Raw genomic sequence first — 16,019 nt, 5'->3', positions numbered from 1 at the left:
CAATTTCAAACAATATTGTCCTGCAGTAGTGTCCCGAATTAAATGGACTGACGGTAAACACAAAGTAATTGATACCAGGTGGATAGAAGAGAGAGAACAAATAAGGCAACTTTAGCTGAGGATCTTTCCTTGCCTTCAGTGGCTCTGTATGAAGACGGATGAACCCTGCATGAACCCTCAGTGTGGTGTCTCGAGCCGTCTTCATTGCGTTGCATGTTTATATCTGTATAGCAAATTTAGCTCAACAAAAAAACACATTAAGGTGCTAAAATAGTGTTGTTTTGCCTGAATCTCAGTTGTCAGATTAACACCAGAATCCTAAACACTAATCAACCCCTTGTACTATAATGTATTAACAGCTCAAAAGTCCCTACTTGCAAACTGCAAGACTGCAAACGCTTCACTCTTTACTTTGCACTCACCGGAGAATACTCACAGCCTACACACACACCCACAAATGAACATGCTTAGCGAGACAGTGTGAGGCCGAGACCCGACAGCAGATCTGGGAGATGGGGGGTAGTCGCTGGAGTGACTGTTGAGAGCACTGCATAGGCAGAATGTGGGGATGGGGGACACAGGGGAGGCAAGATTTTAGGGCATTCAGCGGGAATCGTGCCCCAGTACTGCCAAATCACATCATCACCACTGCCACAGCGTCAACAGTATCACTGCTGTGAACATGTGGGGGCGGGGGGGGAGTGTTTAAATGGGCCAAAGAAGGGTTAAGAATAATAATATAAAATAAAATTGGTGGCTGTTGTTCTGTTATTGGTGCAGACAAAGAGATTATTTATTCATTACAAAATAATTGGCCGGGTGCACTAAACTAAATAGTTGAACGCACCCCAATGTAGCACCTCAGAAATTGGGGCAGGTTGAGCTGCTGCTATGAGACAGAGAAAATGAGGGCATTGTTGTTATTTTATTATTTTCTGTAGGTACAGAAGATCTCCCTCAGCACACAAGTAGATTTGTAGAGCTTTTGTTTGCACAAAAAATTAGTGATTAATGTCTGATTAACTGAATCTGACGTACAGGAGAATAAAAAGCCCTCATGCAGAAAGAGCAGCTGTCATCTTAGAATAACAGAATAAGTGAAGGTATCTCCAGTGTTACACTGAGGAATATGAGTCAGCAGAGTGCAGATGGGCTTATTAATCTCCACACATCCTCTCTACCACTCTCTCCCCTGTCTTTTTTCATTATGAACTGACGGCAGCGCGCTCCAGCACCCATTATTAAGACAACCTATATTGGGCCTCCACCAATCGATTCACTCCGGTGTGGGGCCTTGCACGCTTGTCGCGGTTAATCTGTTCTCCTGTTCATTGTACATCTGGTGGAGCGAGAAGGGTCCAGAACAGCTGGAGGTGGCAGGGGATCACAGTAGGTAGGCACTGAGATGATTAACCAGCAATTCTGAGCCGTGGCTCGTAGATTTCAGCTTCTGAATTAGATCAGGGTCAGCAGCAACTTAGCAGGGGTGACTTACGCCAATAATTTGAATTATCTGATTCAAACCAAGGGGAAAAGACCGAACTTCAGAGAACAACTCAATAGAGTCGCTAATAACAAACAGGAAGCGTCTCAAACAACAACTTTGTCTTTGAGCCACCGGCTTAATGAAGATGAACGAACCCTGCATGACATCTCCCATAACGTTCCTAAAGCTTTCTTTTGAAGCTCAATGTGGTGTCTCTGGCCGTCGCCATCTTGGCAGCGCCTGACTCCACCTTGATTCATAAAATATGCGAGGGAACCCACTTGTCAATGCCTTTATTTTGCATAACTTTAATATAATTTAAATGGCTGAGTTAAATAAAGATGCATCCCTCTCATACAGTTTTCATGGATGGAGAAATTAGCTAAAGAGCGCAGAATTTTTTTTTGTACCAGGCTATAAACATTTATTTTACTATTTCCACTTTAAAGTTTGGACAGTTTAACATGGACGACTTCCTTTTTGAGCCAGCCTCAAATGGACATTTAAGGAACTGCAGTTTGCTGCACAACACACCGGTTAAGGAATATCACATGCATTTAAATTAGTTCATTATAAACCTCACTTGCACTATTCTAACTCTGTCTTCCACTGGGAACAAAATCTCCTGAGAGTATGAACAGAAAGAGGTTTAAGCTTTTGTTTTCCCCACTGGCCATCGGGCAGCTATTCCCAGTGCCAGAAATTAGAGGCAAGAACGAGAACTTAGAAACGCTACCTGCTGTCGGAGGAGGCAAAGAAGGGGAAGGGACAGACAGACAGGAAAGGGAGATCACCACCATGATGACCCATCAGCATTACACAGAAAACTGCTGAGTCTTTCTAAACATTGAACACATGGTAGTGGCATTAGAGATGAAATAATTGATGACGTTCAAAAGTGGTCAAGTTCCTCTTCAAAACAGGAACTAATCAAACAACAATACAGAAGATGAAACTTTACTGTCATATATATACTGGAACCTTTTACTCACATGCCTCTGTGAATAAGAATAATAGTCAAATATTGCATCAATTTGCAGTAATAATGAGCAAAAACAACTCACATATAGTTGGGGTTGTTACTACACGTTTAATTCCTTGGAGCATGAACTGAATACAACAGATGAAGACAGTTAAGACAGTTAAGACTGTTAAGTTGGAGACAAATGTCTGGTACAACTTATTCCAAGAAATCCTGCTAAACCAGTTAAAAATTATCATCCCAACCGAAACTGGAGTCCATGTTTATGTAAAATACAAGAAGACAAACATGCACATCTTTTCAAGGCTGTCACTACTCTATGAAGTAACGCCTTTGCTGCTCTGATTCACAACAACCGTGACGATAATGAGGATGACAGCGGATCTCCCAGTGTATCTGATCTTGCATAATACGACACGGAGAAAAACTGTTAAGAGTTTCCCCCGACATCACATGTCAGTTTCCCGCATGACTGTCTGCTTGTCTGACTGTCACATGGACACAGTGGGCAATGACAGTGGCTCGGTAAGCACTCTCCAGAAAACCAGAGACTGAGTCAGACTGCCGCCCACCTTCCTTCCTTCCTTTCTTCCTACCTATACCTTTTCATACTGGTTCTGTCTCTGACAGCGAGGCAACCACAGGGACCCTCTCACTGGTCAATAATTAGCTGATTATCATACTGGCTTTTCAGGCTCGTCACGATTATATATATGCACGGCAGCAGCGAAGAATGACACTGCATATACTCTGTAGCTCCCAGTAGAAGAAGCAAAAGTTCCCTAACATGAATTTTTCACATTTTTAAAAGCTCTGGCATTTAATTTTCAGTCAGTAGTGTAAATACTGAATCTCACTTTGCAGATATAGCACATATGCCACTATTCTGCCAGATTTAATGAGGATTTCTAGCAAACGGAGGTGACGCAAGCGTATCTAAACTACTTTATTGGGTGGTCAAAGTGAGTGCAGTGCTCGGGGAAACTGAAGAGGTAAGTAGAGAAGTTAAAAATTCAACTGGTCTGTAGGTTAGAGAGGTTGAGTTGGAGTGCTGCCTGGAACCATATATCTTTTTTTTGTTGTTAAGATGGTGCTCTTAGGTTGAGGGCTTAATCAAATGTAAAAAAATAGAAAAAACCTAGGCACTCATCCAATGAGAAAGTTAAAATGCCTTTATTTTATGGGCAAGTCATACTTAAAAGACCACTTCGACGCGTTTCGGCTCAAACAGCCTTCGTCAGGAAGGTTATTTGATCATTTTCCTCATCCAAATCAAGTGGCAACCACCAGCATAAAGCCAACGTTGCCCTCACAGGTTGGTAGTTTACTTCAGTTTACTCCTATGCTCTGCCCATTTTTGAATTAGCTAAGCGTGAGGTGGAGTTAGGCAGTGCAAAGATGGCATTGAGCAGAATATAAGGTATATTCCTTTTATATAAATATATATATGTCATAAGATAGAATTACCCATTAAAGATGGTGTAAGTTCTGGTTTGAAGAAGTTCTTTCTGCTGCTTTCCAAAGCGACAACGGCGGCAAAACCCTCTGTGACTCTATATGAAATCCACAGTGAGGAACGTGTGACCGTCACTTATTATTCCTCAGTCTCAGATTTGAGTGAGTAACAAGCAGCTCCTCCAACACAGCCAAAGGTCAGGACACGCCAGGAGGAGATTCATATGAAGGGTTGCTGGGGGGTTTCTCTGTCAGAAAGGGCCAGGACTCTATCTCTCAAACACACAGAGATACTGCGGCCCTGCCTAAAAGGCATTCACGCAACAAAACACAAACCTGTACGCGAGAGTGTACGAGGGGTGACCGTGACGGGGAAAGTCAATGCAAAAAATAAATGCAAAGTCACACAAGAAATTCATAACATGAACAATGTCCTCTTCACAAGAACACTGCATATCCCTCATATATAAGACTTGCGCAAACACAATGACAACCCAAGGCAAAGTGGAGTGGCCGTAACTCGTGAGTCATCCAAGAGTGAGCAAAAGCCTTGGTTTCTATCTTATAAAAATAGTGTCTGTGTGATCAACAAGCACTGCGCCGATGAGCAGGACCACGGTGACACAAACTGTCCATGGCTCCAAGGCAGCAGAGGCACAGCGACCTTGGTCCGGGATCTAACGTGACGCGACCGTGTGTTGCTTCATGCCTCTCGATCTCGAACTGACAAGGCGCTCAGAAAACTAATTCACAGTTTTGTCCGAATCACGTAAGTGAAAATCAATGGGCCGCAATTACAGATATGCTCTAAAACCAATCAGTCAGCTGCATGTGACGATTTAAAAATAAACGGGTCCTTTTTGTTGTACGCAAATGTACACAAAGTACAAAGTACAACACACTTAGAGACCGTCCACTCAGTGTGGGAAGTCCAGATACACAACCACATGGACCTTTTCTGATCTGACACCTCATTAGATAGCAGAACATAGCTGAAAGTTTAAGGTTTGGGCTCAAAAAATAAATGGTGTACACAAAGAGAATGTGTGATAAGAGACTATGTAATGTTAATGAAATCCACCGACTAAATCTTTTAGTGAACCGCAGTGGGCGAGTACCAAGTTGAACTAATTACAACTTTGAGGCGACGACAATAGGAGCAACTGAGTTCCTCAAGTGTTTACTTCAAGAAAACGTCCACTACTTTTGGTTCCTGCCACTGAATTCACCATGCTGATAGCTGGCTTTGAGTGCTGGGGGAGCTAACATGGAGACGTAGTGTTGCTTAATTTATTTTCAAATAGAAGAAAAGCTAGCTCCATACGCTAACAATATTTTCTGCTGGGTTTATTTGATTTGTGGCAAGCAGAGCCTTGGAGCTATGGAGTAATGTGCGATGAGTGAGTCTCTTTGTACGTGGACGGGGCACAAATGTCAGGAAACTGTTCACCAAGCAGAAAATACTACCTTTGTTAAGGTTCGCCACTACAAACAACACCTTTCACATCATGCGTAGTCCTTTGATCTACTATAAAATTATCGACTGGCGCGGCTTCATAGATAGAAATAACCGAAATAAAAACGTGACATTTGAACTATTTATCGCCGCATCCATGAATATTAAATTAAGAAGAGACCCACGCAGATGTCGACCTACTGTTCCCTAACGCTGCTGCTTTGAATCCGAGGCTCTCACACGCACACAAACACACACGGTGCACCTTGCGCTTTGCTGAAAAATCAATGAGGAAAGTCAACAGAGCGCTGAGGAGTGCCAGATGCCTTTTAGCCTGCTGGCTGGTTTCTGTTCACTGTAGTTATCTTGTATACGTGAGTGCACATTATTTTGTGTGGATGTACATCATTCAGTTCAGGGGGAGAGGTCAAAACTAGTGCCCGTCAGAAACCGCTGTCAGTTTTTTCCAGCGGTTACACATAATGTACCTCACACCTTTTTCCACTCATCATTTGTCTCCTGAAAGAAGAGCGAAGACATTTCTGGAAGTGACTCAGAAGATCTGAAGACGAGTGTGCACTGTGTGTTTACCAGTGTGTATCAACACTGAGCCGGCACAGGTGGTGCAACCAGAATGTGCGCACTCATGCTCAGACACAGTTGTAATCCTCCATGGTGGGGTCCAAGATGATAGTAAATCCAGTCTATGCTTGTTTGTTTGTTTGTTTGTTTGTGTGCGTGACTTCCTGTGTGACTCACTGATCACTGGACTCGTTATGGAGAGCGTGTGACACACACATGAACACGTGCTTAAAAGAAGATTTGGGAACAAATGCTGGAAGGAGAAGCTGACTTAACTCACTCGGACAGCAATCAGAGCTGTCAGTTGTCGTCAACTTTAGCCACATTATATAAGCATCTCTTTATTTCTTTACTCGGCCCGAGAGTCACTGACCATGACTGCGTGTTATGTAAGCGACCATATAAGAACATAGGCCGAGGTGAAAAATGTGCAGTGCAGCGGTCTGTCCTCTGCTGAATCCTTCATTTTCCATTGCAGGACATTTGCTATTAGCCACAGGCAAATACAGAAGTGTGCGTTCCCGGCCGAAATAGCAGTTAGCGAGTACTGTTGCCACGGTTACCTGCAGTTTAATGCAGCACTATCTAAAACTAGCCTGATAATCAAGATAAACTGTCACTGTGTTCATTCGGACTGACGTTTCCTGCTGAGAGGAGGGGATGTGGTGTTATTTCGCCCTAACCCATCCCGTCAGTGTCATTTTCAGTCGACACAGAAGCTGCTCTAACATTCCTAAGCGTCGATTTAGGAGCTGTTATTCCAGCCTCACAACAAGATGCCAATCTCATGCTTGTTGCTATTTTCCTGTCACTGAACGTAGCCGGCTATGTAGGAATTTACAGATATTTGATTGGTTTCTCCAACAAGCAACTAACTTCACGAATCACAGATGTGAGTGGCGATTCAGAGGACTGGTCGTATTTCTATATGCCCCAGTTTTGAAACACAAATATATACGTGAGAGGAAATTCAGAAAAGAAAAAAAAGATGGACCGTTCACATGTCTTTGATTCACAAGGCTCTCTCTGCCTGGTGGTTTTTTTCTGACGCCATGGATGGAGAGTGTGAACTGCGAAGTGCAGGAAAAATGACACGTATTGCTGTCACACTGCTGCCACTCTCGGTATTGTCTTTCTGCTCGGGTCAACTGCATTCGGGATCGGGTCAGTGTCCACAGGTCTGTTTGAAGTAGGACATGCTGTTGGCGAGTGGATAGGTTTCCCACTTCAAATCACACTGTTTATATATCTATTAAATACTAAATATATATAGTATAGTGTTTATTATTGTAATTGTTGACAATAAATCCTTTGTCAGCACAGAGAGATGCCACTAGGGCTAAATGCAAGCATAAAAATGAACATTTATTCCATTTACAACTAACTTGCCGTGGAAATAATTTTGGACATGACATGATAAACTTCTGCTTCTGAACAGGAAGCCAATGCATAATTGCCAAAAACCGCAGTTAATTCCAAAAGGAAGTCAATCTCCATAGACCTCCACATTTAAATGTTTACAACCTGGTCTTTATGGATAATTCCCCCCTTGATGACAGCTGTTACAGTAGTGAATTTGTATATAACTCACTAATTGAATGTGTATTGAGTTTTAAAGTTGTGCATAATTAAGGATGTGGTCGTTTTGATTCCAGCCTCCACAGTTCTTGGTGGAGGCACCGCTACCATCAATCAAATCAAAGGCATAAAAGCCCAAAAACATTACCTAAAAGACCGAAAAAACCTTGCTTTGCTGAAACCAGAAGTCATACCTAGCGGCAACCTCAGGAGCTGAGTCAAACAGGAAGTGGCAAGTGAGGCTCGTTTTAAAAGTGATTCTTCACAGACCTCTAAGTTAAAATATCCAACTTTTAAGCAGAAATAAACCTGTTTCTAGCCTGGTACAAAAAACCTGTTTTGGTGACTGAAGTTAATTTCTTGACTGCACTTTGAATTTTTATGTAACTCACACATTTAAATTATATTAGGGCTTAAAGGGGAATTACCGTATTTTTACAACCTGGACCTCATTTCTGACATAAAATACGATCGTTTACTCACCCATATAACTTTGGTGTCATTTGGAGTCGTTCGGAAGATATTTAGATCCAGTGGAGCATCGCGTATATCCATATAGTGGGAGTGACTGGGGCACCGAAAAGCAGCCTCTAAATAACGCATTATCTGCCAGGAAACTCGTTCATTTCGCCAATATTTCGTTATGATACGCTAGTGCTATTCCCCATTGAATCCAGAGTTATCTGTTGTCCATTCGCGGACGTGCAAACAAACCGACCGTTGCAGGTGCTGCGCGTTTCTCAGAGATGACATCATCCAGGTCAGAAGTTAGTAGGTCAATCTACAGACCCCGGATGATGACAGCAGGTAACTCCGGACTCAACGGGGAATAGCACTAGCGTATCATAACAACATATTGGTGAAATGAACGAGTTTCGCGGCAGATAATGCGTTATTTAGAGGCTGTGTTTCGGTGCCCCAGTCACTGCCACTATATGGATATACGGTTGCTGTGAGTGACAGGTGGGTGCCCTCACAGGTCACCACTTGTCACCCGTCTCCCTCGGGTCCATTCACGGTCCACCTCGTTTCCCAATTTTTTAATTAGCCGAGAGTTAGGTAGAGTGAGACACTGACAAGATGGCGACCACTAGAGACACCACACTGAGCTTCAGTGCTGTTCTTCAGGAAACCTACTGGTGACGTGACAAAGGGTTCATCCATATACTCTGTGTCCTTTGCTTTTCCAGAGTAGAAATGTCACTATTAGAGATATCATCTGTTATGTGTCACATCTAGGTAGCAGTGGTATGCTTATGATATCAATAATGACACAAACCCATTGTCTTTTTTAATAGCTTGTGTCAGAGCCAAGGTTTTCGCAGAAATTTCTGCAACCAGGCAGATTGCCCGAATGAGATGAAAGACATACGAGGCGCTAATAGTCCTAGTGTTGTTTGAGGTCTTGTTAGATGCTATCAATGAATCACCAGTAAGAACCTTTCAAAATCACACATTAGCACTACCAGAGGGGAACACGATCAAAGCATCGCAGACATCTCAGTGGATTTGATGGTCCGGAGTCTGAAATGTCACCACACGGCGTTAAAAAACCAAAACAGTGACAACGTGGTGTAACAGCGTTGTCTTGCGGTTGAGATGGAGATTAAACAACAACCGTCCAAGCAGCCTTGGACCAGCTGATAATGTGAGCAAATTATCAGTGTCATCTATTTTCAAATATGCAGTAGATGCAGCTGCTGAGGCTCTTTGCTAAGAAAATAATAGACTTTGCTGAACAGTAAATTGGCGATCATCAGAAGTCTGTCTCCTCAATTACTATGCTGGATCTAGAAAACGCTTCATCTACAATAAGGCGTCAAACTGGCAGGCTTTATTATTGCCACAGTAATAACAGTGTAGGAGACCTATTTTTCCATCTCAGCTCGTCACTGAAGCAACAGACAACTTACAGTGCATCAATATTTCACAAGTATATTACTTCAGGTCTGGTGGCATGAGCAGGAAATGCCGAAGCAAACACAAGTTCAAAACACAGTCAAGCATTAAGCTCACCTCTGGGAGAGGTAAGAAGTCACCTGTTAACAGAGTCTCAGCTCTCAAATTTCCCCATAAAACTGGATTTAAGAAATGCTAGACTATAGAGTAGAGAGATTAGAGACAATAAGATGATATGTTTAATGTAAAACTGTCTTTCTTTTTGAAAGCTATAGTGCTGCTTGCCCCCTTTCGTTCGAGTTTCATGAATCCCTGCGATGTAAGTTCAATGGGATCTATGGACACAATGTCCACAGCATAAGAGTTTTTGGGTGACTTTGTTTAGTTTGTTTTTTTCTTGTGTTGATCAGTTCCTGTTTAGCTTTGAATGGATCCCTTCAAATGGTACTTTTGAGCTTGTGGTTACGACACGAGAAGTTGGGAGCGCAAAATGCTTGGCTTTCAAGTGGTCACATGAGACGTAAGCTGTGAGAACATGACATCTTTTGGCATCTAGAAATCACTGAATCAAGCTAATGGTAGCCACTAGTCACTAGTCGTGATCTCGAAAAACGTCCATGTACAAGGTCGTCATTACCACTAGAGAAGGTATTAGTTTGTACCCTGATGTTTTTCCCGCCCTAATCATTTAATGTGTCTTGTTACTCTTGTTACTCCTTCTATGTGTCTGTAATAGCAGCATTAGCATTTCATTCCGACTACCTCTGAGTCTAATATTCACTGTCATTCAAGCTCTGCTTTGGTCTCCACCAGCTCCTAAGACAAATATTTGTCTCTTTAAGGTTCATTTAGGGTACTGCGGGACATAGACGCTGTAACCTACTCACATAGTCAACGCTGGTGGGAATCATTTATACTTGTGCGCTCGTCAGTCCGGCTCGGTCTGTAAGAACGCCACCCAAGAGCTAGTCGGCACTGTGTCAGGTTACTTTTTGTTTCTACTTCCTGCTTCACTTTCAACAATGGCGACTGAAACTTTCTGTGAATTTCAACAAAGACGAGTCATACAAATGTTTGTATCTCCGAAGCTCCTCAGCTAACCTTTTTTCAATGTATTCCATCTTTATTGATCCAAAACAATCGATTCTAAAACTGCGTAGATGGAGAAGCAGCCGGAAATACTAAAGCGGAAACACGCTACTACCAAGCGGACCAATCACAGCTCTCGCGCTCTGCGTCGCTGCATCGCGTAGTTACATTTCTGGGGAGGAGCGCGTCCGCCATGGCGCTAGGGTCTGCGTACGGTCTAAGTATGCTGCGCTGCCGTCGTAGCTTCTAAGTTTAAACCACCTATTAGCTGCAAAACATTTAACTACATTCATCAGCTCAATATCTTGTCTGTCTGCCTAGTGGTGCTGAGCAGATACAAGAGAGACTCAGAACTGTTTTAACTGATGAGAGAGGTGAGAGTGAACCAAAACAGTAAAGCCAGGGGCAAAACAAACAAAAAAAATAACTGAAAAATGTATCTGTAAAGTTACAACCTCTTTTAAACCCCAAAGAAAATGTATTTATCAGAATAATAATCTCTTTTTTTCTTTGGTTTGACTTTTCAGATGCAACCATTCCTCTAGATATGCATCCAGAGTGCATACAGTCACCCTCTGATACAGCATTTTCTTATCCTCCCACTCATGCAGGCCGTTAGTAAAGCATACTATAAATTAATGGATGCAGCCTCACCCCAGCTAAGAAACATAATATAGGTCTTCCCATACGAGCCTCCCATAGGTACTGTAGTGACACCCACATATCATCTTTATCACCGACATGTGTCTCTATCAGGAAAGTGAACGTGGTCGCACATGAGGACTGATTTTTCATGACACTAAATGCGCGTCCAGGAAGCAGCCCACACACACACACACACCCGCATACAGTGCAGTCACGCTCACACCGGGGCCACACTGATGAAACTCGTGGTGACACACATGCACATCCTGCACCCTCACATGCCTCCCCTGGTGATTAAGAAGTAGGTCAAGGACAAGTTTCTATGAGGGCGGAGAGAGAAAAATAAAAAGCCGTAATGATAGACCGGCTCTGGCTGCAGCGCGGAAAAGTGGCCGCAGCAAGCATATGTACGTACGTGTGATTTATAATCCTCAGTCGAGTCAGAGATATTTAAATAAGTAGCCAGAAGCATGACAATAAGTTCTGTCTATCATGCGTTTACAGATTTACTTAATGAGGCTTAATGAATTGGCCCAGTCTAATGAACTCTCCATAGTCAATCAAGTGTGTCCTTTTCATTTGTTTGATAAATAAACAACTGATTTTCATAATTAGCCCAAGGCTTCGGCTCCCAATAGCTGCGGTAAACAACTCCACAATTATATAAAAGTCTTGCCGCAATCAGTATTTGTACTCAGCTTTTCAGTGTGTCATAAATACTTCCCCCTCGTTATTTCTCTACGCCACAACAAATTGGTGCATTTTGAAGATGGATGTCGTATCTCTGCATCAAACAGCAAACTAAATAACCATCCATCCTCTCAGGTTGAATCAAGAAAATGCACCAGAAGCAGAGAGCGCACGGGAGAAAGCAGCTCCTCGTCTGTTATATCCTCATCTCTCGGGGTGATTGTGATTCAGAACGTAGAGCAGCACATCCAGCCTTCTCCAAAATATCATCTCACTCTGCAACCCTCTCAACAGCTTTAATGACATTGCACCGGAGAGCTCGGCTGGCAATAGAGCCGGCCTTGTTCACTCCACCCGTCTGCTAATAATACTCATCCTCAGAGGAGGGAAGAGGAAGAAAAAGTGGAGAGGGGTGGAGTGGAGGTAAGAGCCAGTGCCGGAGTTCCCTTCTCTCTGCAGCTGCGACGGTAGCCTCTGCCGCAGTGATATGGGGTGAGGATAGAGGGAGGGGAAAGGTGAGCCGGTGGGAAGTGAAGAGGGGTAAAAGGGAGAGGTGCTGCTGATGTGTGTGAATGCCCACTCTGGGGCAAAATAAAGCCATTCAGCAGTATTTTCTGCACGGACACTAATCAGGTCTACTGTGCTCAGGTTCTCTTTTAAGGAGGCCTCTTGTCTATTGTTTCATTAGAAGTGTTTGCTGAGCCGTGTGATCTAGGACAGGGCATGAGAGAGGCGATTAATAACTCTGAGCAGGAAGGAGCTGTCTTCGGAGCCAACTTCGAAAACTGTGCCACTTCTTTAGCGGGGAGGGGGAGGGAGCAGCCGGAGCACCAGCAAATAAGGGCAGCGAGGGGAGGGCTTTATTGGGCTTGTGCACGTGTGTTTGCATGAATGCATCTAGAACAGTTTTTTTTTTTTTTTAAATCGTCTAGCAGATCGGACCCCCACCAAGACAAATGTCACTGCTACTCTTCTTTGTCCCTATTTCTATTTGGGTGATTAGCTTCTTGCCATGTTTTGCGTCTACTGCTGCCATAATGCTTTGGGGGATCTAAACAGGAAGTCTAATGTGGGCTGCAACTTGAGGGCTGTGCTTTTAGCCAATATCTGTTTATATTTCACCAAATTGGTACCATTTTAAATGCGCCAAATTGCCTGTTAATTTTTAATTCCTGTTTGCAATGTACCCCTAAGTCACACTGATCCTAAAACCCGAGATGTGAAAACATTAAATTCAGAAAAAGAAGTGCCTTCATGTGTTAAAGCTGCTGCTGAAGCCGACCATGCTGTCATATAATCAGAAAAAAAACTACAATTAATAATAATCTTATTTTTAGAACATAGGAATGCACCTTTCTCTTTTAGTTCCTATCTCCAAATATCTCTAAAGGTGCACCCTGATGCTCTACCTGACGTGGACCCTCAAAGGAGAACTACCATTTTTTACAACCCGGACCTTATTTCTAGCATAAAATACGATCGTTTACTCACCCATATAACTTTGGTGTCACTTGGAGTCGTTCAGAAGATATTTAGCTCAAATGGAGCGCCACATATATCCATATAGTGGGAGTGACTGGGGCACCGAAACACAGCCTCTAAATAACGCTTTATCTGCCGCAAAACTCGTTCATTTCACCAAAATTTTGTTATGATATGCTAGTGCTATTCCCCGTTAAGTCCAGAGTTACCTGTTGTCTATTTGTGGACATGCAGCGGTTTGTTGTTCTTTGGCCAGCTGTTCCTCTCTCTGCCTCCGCATCCTCCTTTCAACGAGCTCCTCATCCATATACTCTGGCTCAAAACGGTAAGTACGTCCATCATAAACAAAGTCGTCGTCCACAACCTCAGAATCGGAAAAATATTCAGCCATGTTGCAAAAAATAGCAGTAGCAAATTACAGGTAAACAAGCCGACCGCCGCGGGTGTGCACGGCGCTCAGAGATGACATCATCCAGGTCAGAAGTTTGTAGGTCAATCTACAGATAACAGATAACAGGTAACTCCGGACTCAACGGGGAATAGCACTAGTGTATCATAACAAAATATTGGAGAAATGAACGAGTTTCGTGGCAGAATGCGTTATTTAGAGACTGTGTTTCGGTGCCCCAGTCACTCCCACTATATGGATATATGCAGATCTAAATATCTTCCCAACGACTCCAAATGACACCAAAGTTATATGGGTGAGTAAACGGCCATATTTTATGCCAGAAATAAATTCCAAGTTGTAAAAAACGGTAATTCCCCTTTAAGGAGTTGTGCAAGATTTGGTTTTACCCTCACCTTTAGAGAAGACCGTAGTCCTGGGAGTGACATCCAGGTCCAGGGATGGGCTGAAGGGGAAGGCCCACAGCTGCGACAGCCTGAAGAGCATCAGGAGCAGCAGCGGGAGCAGGATTGGCTGGACTGATCTCTGGTCTCCCATGTTTAAACACACAGATCTGGGTCCAAGCACAGCTTCACTCGCACCCAAGTCTGTACAGGACAAAAGGCGCGTATCTCCGGGCCGGGCAGCAAACAGAAGCAAACTCTTTGATTGTTCTCCAGCTGTGAACTCAGTCTGTGCAGAGAAAGAGAAAATAACGTGTGTGATTGAAAGAGAAGCAATGCATCAAGTCAAACTACATGCTGCTGTATTGAGGTGGAAGTAGAATTCAGTCATTAAAGAGATTTTAGACTTTACAGAAGAGAGGAGCAAAATATGTGTCTCAAAACTGCTATTATTTCTTCTTTCTACCACTGGCAGACACTGGATGACTCAAAAAATAAAAAATATTCCCAAATGTTCAACAGAGACAGGCCTTGTGAACTTTAATGAACAGATGCGGTGTATAAACCTTCTTGCCTACTTGACGGCATGAGCAGAAAATTACTTGCTGGCATGCATCATCACTCTGTGATTACAACCAATTAGCCAAAGAGAATGACTGAGGTGCTGTTACATAAAAGACCACTTAAAAAGTTTGGGGAGTTAAATAATGTGCCCTTGTGATGTGATACTGCAACACACAGCTCCATCTCTTAATTAGCGGTGTGCACTCCGGAGCAGCATGATGGATAATCTAGAGATTAGGCCCCGTGCCATCAGCACAATCTCCGCCTGGCTGCCCGTTCTCTGGCTCCCGTCACTGATCAAAGGGTCAACACTGCGAATCCCGCTTTGTGACGCAGCGACGCTGGAGAACTCCTAGCTTACTCTCCGCGGGTGCTGCTGCTAATCACTCGCAGCGTGAGGTACAATGAGGCTAATGACCGTTTTCTTAGCAGTTTGGGTGCTAAGATCTGAAAACTAACCTGTAAGGTGACAAATTAGAAGATACGATGGAGAAGAGTTCAAATCAGAATCTCTTTTCTCAATGTGATGTCCATGGTTTTGCTTCATATAAGTATGCAACATTGTTTTTATTTATAGATACTTAACGAGCTGCATTGACTGTATATAAAGATGGAAGAACCCTGACTGAAGCTCAACGTGGGTGGCATCGAGAGCGGCCATCTTGGCAGTGCCTGACTCTACCTTACCTAAAGATGTAAAGCTTGACTGGAGCTGAGGTGAGCAGGTGAAGACGAGGCAGACAGCTAGCAACCTGCGGCAGCATCCACCTGCCACTAAAAGCGACCACATCCTTATTTATGCATAAATTGAGTTAAGTTAAGCAGGTGAATTTTATAATTAATGTACCCGTGTACTGCGAAAGGGGAAATTAGCTGTAGAGACCGAAATCTGTAACAATGTTTTCTTCTGCTGTATAGTTGGAGTCCTACGGAGACTGACAAACTTTTGAAGCCAGCCTCAAATAGACATTCAAGGAACTGCAGTTTTTGGGACTTGGCTTAATTTTTCCACCCCAAGTTTAAGGAATGCTGTTTTTTCTACGCAAATCAGCCACAACATTAAAACCACTGACAGGAGAAGTGAATAACATTGACCATCTTGTGACAATTCAATGTTCTTTTGGACCTGGCATTACTGTGGATGTTTCTTAGACATGTACCACCCACCTAGACCAGACCAGGCACCCCCACCCCATAGCAATGACACTCCTTGATGGCAGCAGCCATCCCCAGCAGGATGGAGCTTGACACAGGCACACACACACAGAAAAACGGTTTAGGAACAACACAAAAATACATGAAAAACTGCATAAGGTGTT

The 16,019-nt window shown here is 43.3% G+C and overlaps 1 protein-coding gene across 1 annotated transcript in view; it reads right to left on the bottom strand.

The window, feature by feature from the left end:
• The window catches only part of sema4gb (sema domain, immunoglobulin domain (Ig), transmembrane domain (TM) and short cytoplasmic domain, (semaphorin) 4Gb), a 33,520-nt gene extending 18,903 nt beyond the window's left edge, over positions 1-14,617 (bottom strand). The window contains exon 1 of the mRNA XM_084567732.1: positions 14,149-14,617. Coding sequence (XP_084423858.1) covers positions 14,149-14,290 — 142 coding nt within the window. The 5' untranslated portion in view covers positions 14,291-14,617. The remainder of the gene's footprint in view (positions 1-14,148) is intronic.
• Positions 14,618-16,019: the final 1,402 nt, after the last annotated feature.

The sequence above is a fragment of the Chelon labrosus genome (genome assembly GCF_963514085.1).
Source record: "Chelon labrosus genome assembly, chromosome: 19".
Taxonomy (NCBI): Eukaryota; Metazoa; Chordata; class Actinopteri; order Mugiliformes; family Mugilidae; genus Chelon; species Chelon labrosus.
This window is presented reverse-complemented; position numbering and strand designations above follow the sequence as displayed.